The 16015-nt window shown below is 32.7% G+C and overlaps 1 protein-coding gene and 1 non-coding gene across 2 annotated transcripts; both read left to right on the top strand.

The window, feature by feature from the left end:
* Nucleotides 1-2732: 2732 nt before the first annotated feature.
* On the top strand, nucleotides 2733-2806 carry TRNAN-GUU. The gene has a single exon. It is a non-coding gene; the product is annotated as a tRNA-Asn (tRNA).
* Nucleotides 2807-6354: 3548 nt separating this feature from the next.
* On the top strand, nucleotides 6355-15592 carry LOC107008408 (7-dehydrocholesterol reductase). Its single transcript, XM_015207436.2, has 13 exons — nucleotides 6355-6664; nucleotides 7663-7885; nucleotides 8066-8121; nucleotides 8934-9036; nucleotides 9137-9202; nucleotides 9382-9495; nucleotides 10196-10322; nucleotides 10465-10565; nucleotides 13037-13162; nucleotides 13250-13314; nucleotides 14447-14528; nucleotides 14688-14770; nucleotides 15371-15592. The coding sequence occupies exons 1-13, from the start codon at nucleotides 6573-6575 to the stop codon at nucleotides 15435-15437; spliced, it is 1305 nt and encodes a 434-aa protein (XP_015062922.1). The 5' UTR covers nucleotides 6355-6572; the 3' UTR covers nucleotides 15438-15592.
* Nucleotides 15593-16015: the final 423 nt, after the last annotated feature.

The following is a 16015-nucleotide window of genomic DNA, read 5'->3' on the forward strand; positions in this document are numbered from 1 at the left end:
GGCATAACTAGCATTTTGTTTATTTTAGCTTCTTAGAATGCTCTTAGTTTAGTAATTTGATCATAGATGTTCTTGTGGTGATGACTTCCAGATTTTGGGGAATAATAGATGTTGAATTTTAGAAGTTATTGAATTGTCTTTTTATTAATGAGTTTAAGTCTTCCGCAGTACTTTCTGTTGATATTAAATTGAAATGTTAAGGTTTAGATCGGTTGGTTCGCTCACATAGGAGGGTAAGTGTGGGTGCCAGTCGCGGCCCGGTTTTGGGTCGTGACAATTTAAATGGACACACATATTAAGAAAACAATAATTGACATAGTGTGTTTCTCATTTTATTCCTATTAATTATTAAATAAATGAATTAAAAACTTAAGATTTTCAAGAAGTTTTTTACCTTTTTCAAAGTAATCAATTGAGGATACAATAGGTAAAAGAATTTTATCCTTTCTTGATTTGTTAAAATAAAACGTGAACAAGTAATTAGAGACAGGAGTATTTATCACGAATTTGCAATTGAAGTTAATTTACCTCTTTTCTTAAGTCATTTAATCTTAATTGAAGCACAAGTAATTCTTTTATTTTATTTTATTTTATTATATATGGAAAGAGAAAAAAAATTAAATTGCTTATGCATATTAATGTTGGTCCAATAATTGCTCTTATCATCCAAACAAAATTATTTAATTCTAGTCCCCACATGATGTTAGAACTTTAGCAAGCTGGATAGAAACAAACCAAACATATAAATTAAATGAAGCTATAATAGTGATATTAATTTTATGTGTTTTAAATTATTTTGTAAAAAGATTTTGATTAGATATGTACTTGAAAAGGAAATCAAGCCAATTTTTTAAATTGGAAATGTTACAATTTATTAGTACATTCATATACTTTTCTTTCATTACTAGTTTTATACATTTATTTGCATGTTTATTTTCTTGGATTGATATTTTGGACGATCACTCGAGTAATAGGATATTCTGAAATAATTCAATTTATGAAAATATTTTATCAAGTCTTTTTTTTAATAGTTAAATTATACAATTATTTTCTTTTGACATAGAAAAATATAAGACACATATTTAATATATCATATTCTATTTAAAATTTTTATTTTTAATAAACTTATGATAATTATATTTTACTACTTTGCATGAACTTTGAAATCTTTTTTTAAGCATTCATTTACTCTTAATTATAATCATCCTATGTATTTGAATGTCATATTCCTGTCTGATAAGAGACCTTTATAATTTTAAAAAAAAATAAAAAAATAAAGTAATTAGCTCTTAATACAATGAAATTTATGTAAAAAAAATTTTAAAAAAATTGATCAATCAAGATATGAGAAAATTGCAGCCCATTACCCTTGGGCTATCTGATTTATAATATTTAGCCCAACTCTTTTATCATTACTTGAACTAGCCCATTTTTTTTTTAATTTATAAAAGAAAAAAATTCTTTAGGGCAAATTATAAGAAATGACCATTATTTCAATTACCAAAATTTTAGTCAAGTTTATAAAATTACTAAAGTTAGCCAAAATTTCTTCTTCCTTCCTTCCCATTTCACCACTAATGGCTTCTAATCTTCTTCTTTTTTGTTGTTTTTTTCTTCTTTTTTTTTAAAAGATTTGTGTACCGTAAATCATTTCGAGCGTATTACAGATCAAAAGATTCGAAATATTGACAGGATTTTATATCTAAAATTTGAGACTATTTAGAGGTGATTTTGAGTTGATCGAAATTGAATAGTCGATGTATAATTCATGTATAGTCAATATATACTTCATATAAGTGTATCATAAGGTATAGTTAGTATATGACTCATGTATCGATATACTATATTATATAATTAATAGATACTTTTTATGACTTTCCATGATTTAGAGCTCTCAGTCCCATTTAACTTATATTTATTTATTTATTTTTTATTTAATTGGTGTTTAGTGCACTAGATAACTTTAGATAACAGACTATTTTCTTTTCTTAGTTAAGATTTGAGTTTACCATATACATATTATATGGATTGATTCCAAATTTGAATTGGTTTTTTTTTTGCTTTACGTGAAATAGTAAGTTAATTATGATTATTTTGTGATGTAAAGGCTGAGGACAAAGTCCTTCAAGTCGCCAGTTCGAGCTCCAGCAGTGGCACTGGAGGCATTACAAACCGGCCGCGTCTCCAGGGCCCCGTGGAACTAATCGTGGTGCACCCGCCTTGAAACAGCGGGACCCGATGGGTACAACTAGTCGGGTTCGCAAAGCGACACCTGGAAGCCACAGCAAAAAAAAAAAAGACTAATCTTTTCTTAATTAGAGGTTTTAGATTTGAGTCCAACTATGAAGAAAATTTTTGTTGCGCCTATTCCCGGATGATATATCCCTGCAATGCCCAATTTTAATTTAATCGAAATTTTAATGTGGAACTCGAACACCGAACTGAAAAAAAGATAAAATTATTGCAAAATATGTTTTTAATATTTATTATTATTTTAAAAAAATTGATGATTGAGATTTATTTAGCTGCCAAAGTCACAACTCAAAACTTCATACATTTTTTATCTGAAATTGGCATTAGCAACTCCTCCATGATTAAAAAAGAGGCACAACTTATGCACAATTTATTTCATTGATAAGAAATTATAAGTGAGGTAGAAATATATATAAATATGCAAATATAAAAGCTTGTATTTTTGTATTTATAAAACCAAATGCATGTTGAGGACGTGTGCTGGAATAGCTCAGTTGGTTAGAGCGTGTGGCTGTTAACCACAAGGTCGGAGGTTCAAGCCCTCCTTCTAGCGTTATCTTTCTCTTTTTTAAAAAAAAAAAAGTATTTAGTCGACGGGATCACACTAGGCAAGTTGTTGGTAGTTCTTCATCGACTGACTATCGAAAACAATATAGATATGTTGTTATGTTGTTGGTTAGTATTGGTGGCCAGTCAACCATTATGAATGAGATCGATATCAAGTATTATCACTTTTAGTAGTGCATTACATTTTATTTTTAAAAAAAAGTATTTAGTCGTTCAATATCTCTCGGGAACAACCTCTTCATGCCACGGGATCACACTAGGCAAGTTGTTGTTAGTTCTGTCATCGAGTGACTGTCGAAAACCGTTGGTTAGTATTTGTGGTCAATCAATTATAATTAATGAGATACCAAGTATTATCACTCTTAGTAGTGCATTACTTTTTTTAAAAAAAAAAAGTATTTGGTCGTCCAGTATCTCTCGAGAACAACCTCTTCATGCCACGGGATCACACTAGGCAAGTTGTTGTTAGTTCTGTCATCGAGTGACTGTCGAAAACTGTTGGTTAGTATTTGTGGTCAATCAATCATAATGGATGAGATACCAAGTATTATCACTCTTAGTAGTGCATTACTTTTTTTTATTTAAAAAAAAGTATTTGGTCGTCCAGTATCTCTCGAGAACAACCTTTTCATGCCACGGGATCACACTAGGCAAGTTGTTGTTAGTTCTGTCATCGAGTGACTGTCGAAAACTGTTGGTTAGTATTTATGGTCAATCAATCATAATGAATGAGATACCAAGTATTATCACTCTTAGTAGTGCAATACTTCTTTTTTAACAAAAAAGTGCTTAGTCATCCAGTATAACCTCTTCATGTCACAGGATCACACTAAGCAAATTGTTGTTAGTTCTGTCATCGAGTAACTATTGAAAATAATCTGAATGTGTTACGTTGTTGTTTAGTATTTATGGTCAGTCAATCAAAACGAATGAGATACTAAATATTGTCATTCTTAGTAGTATTGCATGTGTATAATCCATAAAAATCAAACTCTGTGAATCAATAAAAATCTAATAATAGTATATCATAATTTTTTTTCTCTACCTTCACAAAGTAAAGGATAATATCTTTTTACACACAATTTTAATTTTACTTATGAAATTACATTAAATATATTATTATACCGTAGAATAATTCTATTTTAGTGGAACCAAGTGATTAGCTCATTAAACTTTGTATCTTATGCTTCAAAACTTTATCAATTAAACAGACAAACTTACACACACCTCATGGAAGTTCTTCCACCTCCCATATGCAAGATCAAAGTGTTCTATGCATTGGTTTTTCATTTCTAGCATATAAAATAGATTCTTTAAAAGATGATTTATCGACTTCACTTACAATACATAATAAGGTGTAAATTTGGTATGAAAAAAATAATTTAGAAAAATAAGTAATTTTTTACTTATCTTTTTATGTTTTGTAGGTAAGTAAAAGATATTATTTTTAAAATATTTGTATATAATTTTAACAAATACTATAGAAAGTGGGAATGAAAAGGTGAGGGTGTTGATCGATGAAGCATAAATGTTATAATACAATGTTTTATTTCGATGATTTGACAAACTTTTAAAGAAATCAAATATAAATTTAAACATCCTGATTTATTTTTTGGAGTCATTTGTATAATAATAATATAATTCTCAAGTGGAGCTTGTTTTATGTATTTGTTATTATTTATCAAAAAGAAGGAAATTAAATCAATGATGTATAGTTATCTCAAAATTCCTTTTCTTCCATTTTATCATTTTAATTTTATATTTTTAACTACACCTACCACCCCCTACCCCACCATGATTATGAGTGACTTAAACTCTTTATGAGTTTATGGATAATACATGAGCATTGATGATTGAATCTACTTATTTTATATTATATGTTGCTATTTACTTTACATCATATCTAATTATTTATCATATAATTAATTGTCTAAATTAAAGTTTATTTCCGCATATATAATTGAGTATGAATATAAATAGGGGTGTTTGTGGATCGGTTTGGATCAGTTATCGATTAAATTAAAATTCAATCAATGTAATCAGTTTTAAAATTATCAAAATCAAACAGATTAAATTAATATATATATTTATCAATTGATTGTTATCGATTACGATGACTCACATCATATAACTTTCGATTATTGAATTAACTAGGAATAAAGCTTTAAAACATTATTTTTGCCTAGAAGGAAGAGACAATGACATTTTCAATATCGCAAAAGAATTGTCATAGACACACTCATATACATGAAGTCAATAAAATAAAGGAAAAATGGTCTGAAAAATATTTCAATTTTGCCTAAATTGCTGTTACGATACCAAACTTCATGGAGGACCTTTTACCCTCTTACTATTTAATAGTGTATTCTAAAGGTATATATTTGCCCAAGTGGACATGTTACTATTTATAAAGATGAAATTTTTATGATGTCCACGTGGACATATATATACCTTTAAAATACGCTATTTAATAGTGCACGAGGGTAAAAGGTCAGTTCCAAAGTTCGATATTGCTACAATAATTTCGGTCAAAGATCAGATGTATTTCCAACCTTTTCCCTAAAATAAATGTTCTAACTTTGGATTTTTTTTGCTATCATTAGTAAATATAAATAAATTCTGATGAAAACGTATATAAGATATTTACAAATATTATTAAAATAATATATTATGTATATATAATAATAAAATATATGTATATAATTTATCGATTTGATTCAGCTATTTTTTTGGTTTTTTTCTAACATAATCATAACCAACTCAAATACTATGGTTTTTTAAAAGGAAAATTTTCACATATAGCCACTTAAAAATGCCTAATTACTTTCTATAGCTATAGTTTAATAATTACAATTCGTAGCTACATGTTATATGGAGGTTAGAGGCGAGCGAGACTGGGAGAGAGGAGAGAGGAGACAGAGAGGGGGAAAAGAGTGGGAGAAAGGTGAATTATATATGTATATTGGTTAGATAATTGTATATTATACACATGTATTTGTATATATGGCAAGCGAGATTGGGAGAGGGAGGAGAGAGGCGAGTGAAATTGGGAGAAGGAGGAGAGAGGCGAGCGAGAGAGACAGAGAGGTGAATTGTATATGTATATAATTGTATATTATACATATACATTTGTATATAAGGCAAGCGATATTGGGATAGGGTAGAGAGAGTCGAGCGAGATTGGAAGAGACGAGCGAAAGAGGGGAGAGAATGCGAGAGAGGTGAATTGTATATGTATATACGTCAAATAATTGTATATTATAAATATATATTTGTATGTTCTGGCGAATTATACGTATATAAACGTTAACTAATTATACAAACTCGAAGTCAGCCCACATAATTAATGTATAATGTTAATCGCGACTGATGAGTAATTAAATAATATAAGTTTGCTTTATTGCGTAATTTTTCTCTTTTTAAAAAGAAAAAATCCAAAACCAAACTAAATCCAAATAAAATTAATTTGATTCAACTTTTCAATTTGAATCGACTTTTATCCAAACCGTGAACGCCAACATTTTATTCAGTACAACAGATTTTTATAATTGAGAGAATCTGAGAAGAGGACTCGTACCACTGCAGTGGAGAGAGTAGAGTAAACACAAAGCACTAAATATCAGTGAATTAAAGTCTACATATAAGTCAAGATTCCATATTGGGCGGAGACTTCTGTAGTTCCAATTTTTTTCTTCAAAACCCCAAAATCAGCAAAAGTTCAATTGATTGAGGAAGAAGAAGAAGAAGAAAAAATGGTGGAGAACAAGTTGGTACACTCTCCATTAATCACTTATGGATCAATGCTCAGTCTTCTATCTTTCACACCCCCTTTTGTAATCCTCATGTAAGTCCAACACCCACTTTTCATATTGATCCATTTTTGTTGATTTTATTGTCTTTTCTTGTTTTGGGGTTTTGGTTTTCTTGTGTAAAAGTTCAGATCTTTGAATGGTTTGTTGTACCATGAGTTAAAGATTGGATCTTTTTGTTTTTTTGTTTAGTTTTGGTTTGATTCGCTTGCTATAGTTTAACTGTCTGTGTAAATGAAATTCATTTGTTATTTAGCTCAAAAGATGCAAGTATTTGGTTAGAGTTATGCCGATATTAGTTTGCTAACCAAACATGGTAATACTTGTGCATGATTTATTACCTGCATAACTCACCTTTAAACTAACTACCAAACGACCCCTTTTTGATTTGGGAGGTCTAAAAAGAGAGACACACCAGAGAGGATGAAGTTTTTCTTTTGAAGGGGATGTTAACAAGTTACTCCAATAAGTATAGATTCTAATTTTAGCTAATATCAATTTTTCATGGACTACGTTTTAATCCGAATGAGTTTGATTTGGTTAAATAAAGCATGTGCATCTGTTATGCTCCACCTTTTCAGTTTTCAGAGGATTCACAATCAATAGACTATTTTTTGCTAGTAGTCTACCTACTGCAGTCCCATCTTTTATGGGTTATGGTACACATTTGCTGAGTCATAATTTTAGTTAGTATGATCTTAAAATATGGTTCTGTGGTTTCATTCCGTAGACATTCGTTAATTGGCCTATATAGTGAGAGATCATGATGTAGCAAGAAAGTGATGAGTAATAAATAGGATATATAGTTTGCATTTAGTCATGTGAAAGGAGTAAACATGCTATGTGAAGATAAATTTACAAATTGATCCAATTGCTGTGAAGTTTTTGAATGTTTCACCAGTAACAGATGATTTGTGCCGTCTTAGCTACAGATCATTCCACTATGTTATGTACTGTAGCTCAGAAGTCTCTTGATGAGGAAATGTAATTGTATAACTGCACTAATTTTTGGACCTTAATGGGCTACTTGCAGGTGGTATACAAATGTACATGCTGATGGGTCTATCTTGAAAACGTTCAATCATCTAAGGGAAAATGGTTTGCAAGGATTAATTGATATTTGGCCAAAACCTACTGCGATTGCTGGGAAGCTAATCATTTGTTATGCTCTATTTGAGGCGGCACTACAACTTCTATTGCCTGGTAAAACAGTCGAAGGCCCAATATCTCCAACTGGACATAGGCCTGTCTATAAGGTATATGGCAGTTATGCTATACACTTGTACATTGTGCATCTTGCATTTATAGTTTGTGTAACTTGTCTTAGTTGAGTTTATTTCAAGTGATGCAATGATTGTTGTGCTATGATCTGTCTTTCCTATGTTCATTGTACTACAACGGTATAACTTGCCTCTTACATCCTCTACTTATCGCAGGCTAATGGCATGGCAGCATATGCAGTGACACTGATCACATATATCAGTCTCTGGTGGTAGGGATTTCATCAATTTTTGCTTTTTGACTTGCTTTCTGAATCTTTAGACCTCGATTCTTTATGTATGGGTTCGTTAATCCTCACTTGCCAGCTTCAGCTTGAGAATACTTGGGAAGGATCAGTGTCGGGGACATGAATTTCATCAAGGGAATCTAAAAAAAATATGCTCTTTTGTGTTTAGGGATTCAACTATTTGTATTAAACCGATAAAAAGTTTTTTCACCTAAACAAACATAAATCAGTTCTTTCAAATATTAATGGACACTAAAGAATACAACAAAAATAACGAACTATGGTGCACTTTTTAGGTCTGCGTATACTCTATCCTCCCCAGACCCCTATGTTATTGCTATTGTTGTTGTTGTTTTGTATTGTGTATTTGTTGATATTGTGTGACTGTCTCTTTCAAAAGTTTGTAGAGATGACATACTTGTATTTACTTAATATGTCTTCAACTCGTCCCTAGTAGGTCTAGTTTTTTCCATGGGCCAAACACATGAATTTGTTTTATGATGGGTGGTTGTAAGACTTGAATCCAAAACCTTTGCTTGCTCTATACCATATCAAAAAAAACAAAAAAAACTTAGGCCTCATATTTAAGGAATATCCAAGATAATATAAAGGAGATAACATCACATTGTCTCAACGTATAAGAGACACTCTAACAACTCCTGACATCCAAAACCTTTGCTTGTTTGATTGTTCATTTTATCTATGAGCTATTGTTTGTGAGAATGGTGCTTATTATGGTCCATTAACCTCATCAGTTCATGCTCTTTAGTTATGTTTTTTTTCCCTGTGTCTTTCAGGTTTGGAATATTTAATCCTGCAATTGTTTATGACCATCTGGGCGAGATTTTCTCTACACTTATTTTTGGGAGTTTAGTCTTCTGTGTTTTATTGTACATTAAAGTAAGTATTTTAAGTATCCTCAGTACACCTCTTCATCTCTTATTCTTTACGTTGTATAATACCTGTCTGATACCTTGTGCTGACGTTCATAATTTATAAGGGTCATGTTGCACCATCTTCCACTGATTCTGGTTCATCAGGGAACATAATAGTTGACTTCTATTGGGTAAGCATCTTTGAAAATTCAACTGTGAACTTCACTATTTCATTTTGTGTCTTTATAGGAAAAATAAGCGTGCTGAAGTTATACCACAAATTAAGTCAAGGAAGTTAAATATATTGTACTTGCATCAACTCTGAAGTTGAAAGTGATGTCATAATTAATGACCTTCTGAACTCTTTCAGGGTATGGAGCTTTATCCTCGTATCGGCAAACACTTCGATATTAAAGTCTTCACAAACTGCAGATTTGGTATGATGTCTTGGGCAGTTCTTGCCGTCACTTATTGCATAAAGCAGGTAAATTATGTAACGAAGTCCTTGATAGTGAGAAGTAGAAGTTTTCCCAATATTTCTCGGTTCTATTGTTTCCAGAATTGGTGAATTTTACAAGCCCTTTTATTGGGATCCCTTGCCAGTTGTTCAGTTTTTAGGTCATGCAAGCAAGAAAATAATATAATATTCATTTACTTCCGTCAATAGATCTTTAACAGGATTAGAAAAAGACACTTTTTCTTATACCATTTAATGGAAAAAAACAGTGGAGCATTATTTGAAGTACTCCCTCCGTTTCAATTTGTTTGACCAATTTTGGCTTGGCATGGAGTTTAAGAAAGTAAAGAAGATTTGAATTTGTGGGGTTAAACTAAAGATATGTCAAATGTACCAAAAATGCCCTAGGGGTCTTAAACATGCCACATGGAAAGTTGAAATTGAAGAGTTGCTAAAAAAGGAAAGAGTCATTCTTTTTGAAACGGACTAAAAAGGAAAGCAAGCCAAACAAATTGAGAAGGAGGGACTAGGGAGTAATAATGTTTACTCGACATGACCCTATCACAGCTTAGGTGTCTTAACAATGTACTCATTCTTTCACCTTGATCCCTAACATTCTTAACCTGGATTTTAGTTGATTATCAATAGAAAGACCTAGTCAATTTGTATGAACTTCATTTTGATGTTTGACAGTCGATAGTTTGTATAACATATTCTTACTTTTCAGCATGAAGAATATGGGCGTGTATCTGATTCCATGCTTGTAAATACGATATTGATGTTGGTGTATGTCACAAAATTCTTTTGGTGGGAAGCTGGGTACTGGAACACAATGGATATTGCACATGACAGAGGTTTGTGCGCACTGTGTTTTTTTTAATTGATATAGCAAGTACCTTCCCAGTGCTCTGATTGCAAATGCTGACATTTCTTGTTTCTTTGTTTCCATGGATACCTAAATATAATCTTCTCTGGATCTCAAATTTGTTTTGGCAGCTGGCTTTTATATATGTTGGGGATGCTTGGTGTGGGTTCCAAGCATATATACGTCTCCTGGAATGTACCTTGTTAAACAACCTGTGAATCTTGGGCTTCAGGTATTTTTGCATCCAAGAAGAATTTGCCATTTGCATATTAGATATAAAGTTATTTCCAATAAGCATTACTTACTGTTTATGTTTATACTCAACTTCTATTTTGGGATTTGTACTATGTTCTTACTTAGTCTTCGTCTTCTATTTTGATAACCAAAAAATCCCCGAGGGCTGGTGGGGTACAGTTCGAAACTCAATGGATAATAAGTTCGTCCCTCTTCCCTTCTCCACTTAATTACCATGCTATTGTCTGTGGCAGGTTTCTAATCTATGGCAAACACATCCTGCACATCATGTGCTTAGTCTTCATCTTTATCAACTTATTTTAAGAAATGTTCTTAGTGAACCATATTCACCTCTAGTTCATGCACTGAAATACTCAATCACGAGTCACGGCCCACAATGTGGTTAAAATTAGTGCTATTCATATAGCTTGTGAGATCAGATCGACGACTCTACTACCATCATTCCATTGCCTAGCACGAAAGGTTGCTTAAGACAAATTATGGAAAATGTTCTTTGCAGTAATACCAAGAAAGTAGTAGCTCGCTGTCAAAATTTCACTCAAGTAATGTTGCTGAAGGTGAAAGGTTCAAGAAAGGCATCATATTTCTGCTGAAATGAAATCTCTTGGCTTTGTAACTTTTGTAGAATGTAATTCAAAAACACTTTTAAATCGAATGAACTTTAGGAAATAATGAAGAGTGAAAATGAGGGTGACTGTTGAGCATATGGTGTAGAGTACAAACCATGATAGATTATAGAAGATAGATATCTTCCAAACTCTCTGATTGAGTCAGAAGTCGAGGCTTATTAGTTTCGAGCTTGAGAAAAGCCCTGGAGATGCGAAATAATGTACTTGGAATATCTTCCAATCAACATTCATCCCTTTAAAGTATGACGGAAGTCCCATTGCTGGCACAACTATCTGTAGCACAACAGATAATATGAGCAAATGAAACCATTCAGCCATTCATCAATGGCTAACGTGTTCAGTTTTCGCCAAGCTAGCATTTCTTTTGTTGCATGGATGTGTAATTTTTCTCCTTTGTTTCATTTTCTTCGATTTCAGTTTTCAGGGTGTCCATTACTCTCTTTAACATTGGCTTTATTGCTTCCTCTGTTCTAATTGATATGACACTCTTTTCACTATCAGGTTGTCAGATATTTGCCGCCAGTCTAACAGTATTTCTCAATGACTATCACAATTTCAAGATCACATTTGCTTAACCTCTTAAAAATAACTTTGATATGGTTTTTCTCGACCATATTATTTTTTCGATTGGTTCGACAATTTGATCATTCCTTTGATATTTTATTCGATTACCACTATAGGTATGGATAAATTAAAACACGACATTCAGATGTCATATAAAATTAGAGGAAAGGAGTACAAGTTTTTAGTCAAAGAGTTGGTAATTTGTATATTTTTATTTAAAATGATGATGTTCGATATTAGAACATTGAGTCAACATTCTTAAGAGGAACTAGTACAATCTGGGTTCGTGAGAGTACTTCAGATGAGTTGTATCGTATATTTTCAATCATATCTCCATTTCTGGTATTTTAAACGTTCATGTAAAGAAAAACAAGAACACATTCTAGAATTTGTCAAATGACCAAGAAAGGTTCTGTATTGAGTGTTCACTTTTACCAATAGAGTCTACCCTTGGGATGATGGTGTTTTACTTTTGAATTCCCCGAGAATTGCGACCTTTGCCCCCACCCAACACACCTTGGAACATTTTTAGATCAGTGTATGTAGAATTTACCTGTCCCTATTGGTAGCAACATACGTTTTACGGTTAGAAGTTTGACTATCCAATGTTATAGTTTCTTATTTGCCATCTCAGCATGTGATATTTTGAAACTTTTGTTACTTCAATCCACTATAAAAAACTACATGTATTAACATGGCTTGTAAAGCGCACACATTCATTTGCTTATAGCGACATAAGTATCTGAAAAAAGGAGAGAATTATGAGTACAATTACTTCCCTAATGTTCATCAAACTTATTGACCTGCACTAGATTTTACAACTTGGATGGTGGATGTACTTCATAGTACATACGGATTGTTTCGTTAGTTTTCACATGTTTCATTTGATGTATTATATATGTTCTGCATAACAGAAAAACAAAACTTATTCTAGAATTGTCCAATGAAGCAGAGAAAGGTTGCCGATTTTCTTTTGTCAATTAGGGGTCTTTCCTTGGGGACAATGGTCTTTCACGCGATTTCTCTGAGAATTGCAATGATTTGCCACGATGCACCAGTTTGCCATTTTGTCATTGCAAGGCATATTTTTGGCTATAAAACATTGAGTGTGATAATTTGTTATCTGAAATTGATCATTGGTGCATTGCATCAACCTGCTTAAGGAAACCACATGTAGTAAAATGACTTGGAGAGCAGCATATACAATTTTATTGCTTTCGATTTCTAACGAGGAAAGTTCTTTCTGTTATTTCAGCTTTCCCTTTACATACTAGTGGCTGGTCTTCTCTGCATATATATCAACTATGATTGTGACAGGCAGAGGCAAGAGTTTCGGAGAACAAATGGAAAATGCACTGTCTGGGGAAAGACTCCATCTAAGGTCAAAAGATACCATCTGTGAATTTATTTTTCGAACTCTCTTACCCTTATTTGATGATTTTTGACTTGGTTCTTTCACTCAATGCAGATAGTCGCCGCATACACTACCACCTCTGGTGAGAAAAAGACAAGCCTTCTGCTGACATCAGGATGGTCAGTTCCTTTCTTTGTTCTCCTGCTGATGTTTTACTTCTGCATTTAGACACTACATCATTTTTGTTGGGGGAGGTAATAATTGTATCAAATTTAGCACTAAGAAAGTGCTGCAAAAGTATATACATCAGTAGTCAAATCCAGCAGTTAAGGATGTATTCTAATCCTATTTTTGTAAGGCTTCTATAAGATCTAAAACTGATTCATCATTATTCACTTATTCTTTGCACCAAAAACAAAATAACAAACTACAGATCATTTTGATCTTTTTGGATGGAACTTGGTTTGCCTTCTAAACATCTTGAGTTCCTTCCTCTCCCAATTGTCCACCAAACGCAGGCAAGGATGGTATTCCACCATTTTGTTTGGCTATTAGTCATGCCTGATTTATTCCAGCTACGTAGTAGATCATGGTTATTGCTAGGCATCATCCATTGAATTCCCAATATGTTTAGGAATAAATGCAATAGCTGATTAGTCATTTGACAATGCAAAAATAGATGGTAATAGTTTCTGACATTTCTCCACATAAAAAGCGTCTTGTACATAGTATAATGTCCCTCTTCTGTTGAGTTCTCTTGAGATTGACTTGCCTCCATAGTCCTTAGTCGCTAACCATGTGAAACATGCAACTTTGTATGGAGCTTTTGTTCTCCATATCTTCTTCCACGGCACAGCACCTGTTTCGTTGAGTATTAATCATCAGTCCTGTAGCATGACTAGACAGTAAAGGAAGCAATGCTTATGGCATCCATATTACTCTCTTCATTACTGGACAGTTACGGTGCATGTTCTAATGCAGCAATCAATCAACTATTCTAGTTAGTTCTCAGTCATTTAGCTTAACTGCTAAATTTTGTACTGGATTGTAAACCTACGAAATTGTATTGTTATTCTCCTATATTACCAGTTTCTTATAGAGGCTGTACTTGATTGCATTTAACAAGGAATTCTGAATAAATACCTTCTATATTTCTAAGAAAAGCATCTAGAATTTATTCTACTTTTCTTATGTCCCGTTCTCTAACGCCAAATAAATTCATATATTGATGTATAATACATGTCAATTATTTTGCTTATAGCGGCTTGAGACATCATACAATTTACATAATATGTTTAAACCATTTTGCAGGTGGGGCTTAGCTCGCCATTTCCACTATGTTCCAGAAATATTAGCGGCATTTTTCTGGAGTGTACCAGCTCTTTTCAACCACGTAAGCGTTCATTTACATCATTACTCTGTATTTTTCTTCTTTCCGTATTAGAGAGAATTCCATAATCAATTCTATCTTTCTTGAATTTTGCATTTTGTTCTTGACATTGCTGAAATCTAACATCCTGTCCCCCTTCTTTACTTTTTCTTGTACTTGCAGTTCATTCCCTACTTCTACGTCATCTTTCTAATAATCCTCCTTCTCGATCGAGCTAAAAGGGACGATGACCGATGCAAGGCAAAGTAAGAAAGCACACACCCTCATTTTTACCTGGATTTTTCATATGGTTCTCCACTCCTCACTAATAAACTCGATCAAATTGATTAGTAATAGTCATACATGTCTTGCTGGTTGTGTTGTTAACAAGACTTGAGAACTTATCGATTTCTTTGCTCATGGACAAAATAAACTTATTATATCCTCAAAATAATTATCCTGGCATTCCGCCACCCCCATGGCATAATAGATCCCTAGAGGTGGCACCTGAGGGTGTGACCTAGACGTCAATGAAATGATTGACAATCATGGGATTAGGGGTTCAAATCCCAATCGAAGACAAAAACTTAGGTGATTTTTACCCCATTTGCCTAGACCTTAACAGGCAGAGTAGTCAGTATATGTGTTGGTAGGAGTTAACACGTAGCAGGTAGAGTGTAGCTGAAATGGACGAAAGCTAGCCTAGACACCACTGTTTTTTAAAAAAACTAGTTGAGTAGCCAAAGGTCGTCTTGATCTGTCCCTAAAGATCGTTACGAAGCTATTATATATACATTTTATCATTTATTTTTGGTACATTTAACGCTTCCAAGGGTGAAATTTAACCAAATTTTGTGGCTTTGCAGGTATGGCAAGTACTGGAAATTGTATTGTGAAAAGGTTCCTTACAGAGTTATTCCAGGAATTTACTAGTGATTTTTGGACTTCTAAGAATGTTTTACTATAAAGTTTGATGTATTTTTGTAGGCTCTTCATGTTGGTGTTTGTATGTACACTTATTAGTTCCAACAGTTTTGAGAAACTTGTTTTTATATAAAAATAGTTAAGACGCGAGTTGAGCACCATGAGGTCTCATGTTCAATTCTCAGCACACTAAAAGACTCGGTGACTTCTCTTCGTCCAATCTGCTCTTAACCTTACTGGACAGAGTTACCTGATACTTGTTGCTGGTGGGAGGTGATAAGTATTTCGTGGAATTAATTGAGGTGTGTCTAAGTTGGCTCGGACACTATGGTTATCAATAAATAAATAAATAAAGAGTTTATACTTTTCCACGCAACTTTGAAAATCCTTTTCTTAAAAGTTCTATAAAATCTATGACTAAACGCAAGCTTGGATACCTTCTTCGTTGATGGTAAGTGAAAATTAGCGATAATTTAATAAAAATATGATAAAGCTAATTTCTATAGTAAGTAATTTTCAAAATTTTCAAATTTTATTAAAGTAAGTATTTTTAAGGACGGAAATTCAGTAGCAAATGTTCTAACCAA

This window comes from Solanum pennellii, chromosome 1 (genome assembly GCF_001406875.1).
Source record: "Solanum pennellii chromosome 1, SPENNV200".
NCBI classification, from domain to species: Eukaryota; Viridiplantae; Streptophyta; class Magnoliopsida; order Solanales; family Solanaceae; genus Solanum; species Solanum pennellii.

What these genes read in the sequence shown, in the direction of transcription:
- LOC107008408 (XM_015207436.2), top strand. Translation starts at nt 6,573, where the DNA reads ATGGTGGAGAACAAGTTGGTACACTCTCCATTAATCACTTATGGATCA. An exon ending in ACATATATCAGTCTCTGGTG is followed by an intron (nt 8,122 to 8,933) that starts GTAGGGATTTCA and finishes TGTGTCTTTCAG; the next exon opens with GTTTGGAATATTTAATCCTG. An exon ending in TAATAGTTGACTTCTATTGG is followed by an intron (nt 9,203 to 9,381) that starts GTAAGCATCTTT and finishes GAACTCTTTCAG; the next exon opens with GGTATGGAGCTTTATCCTCG.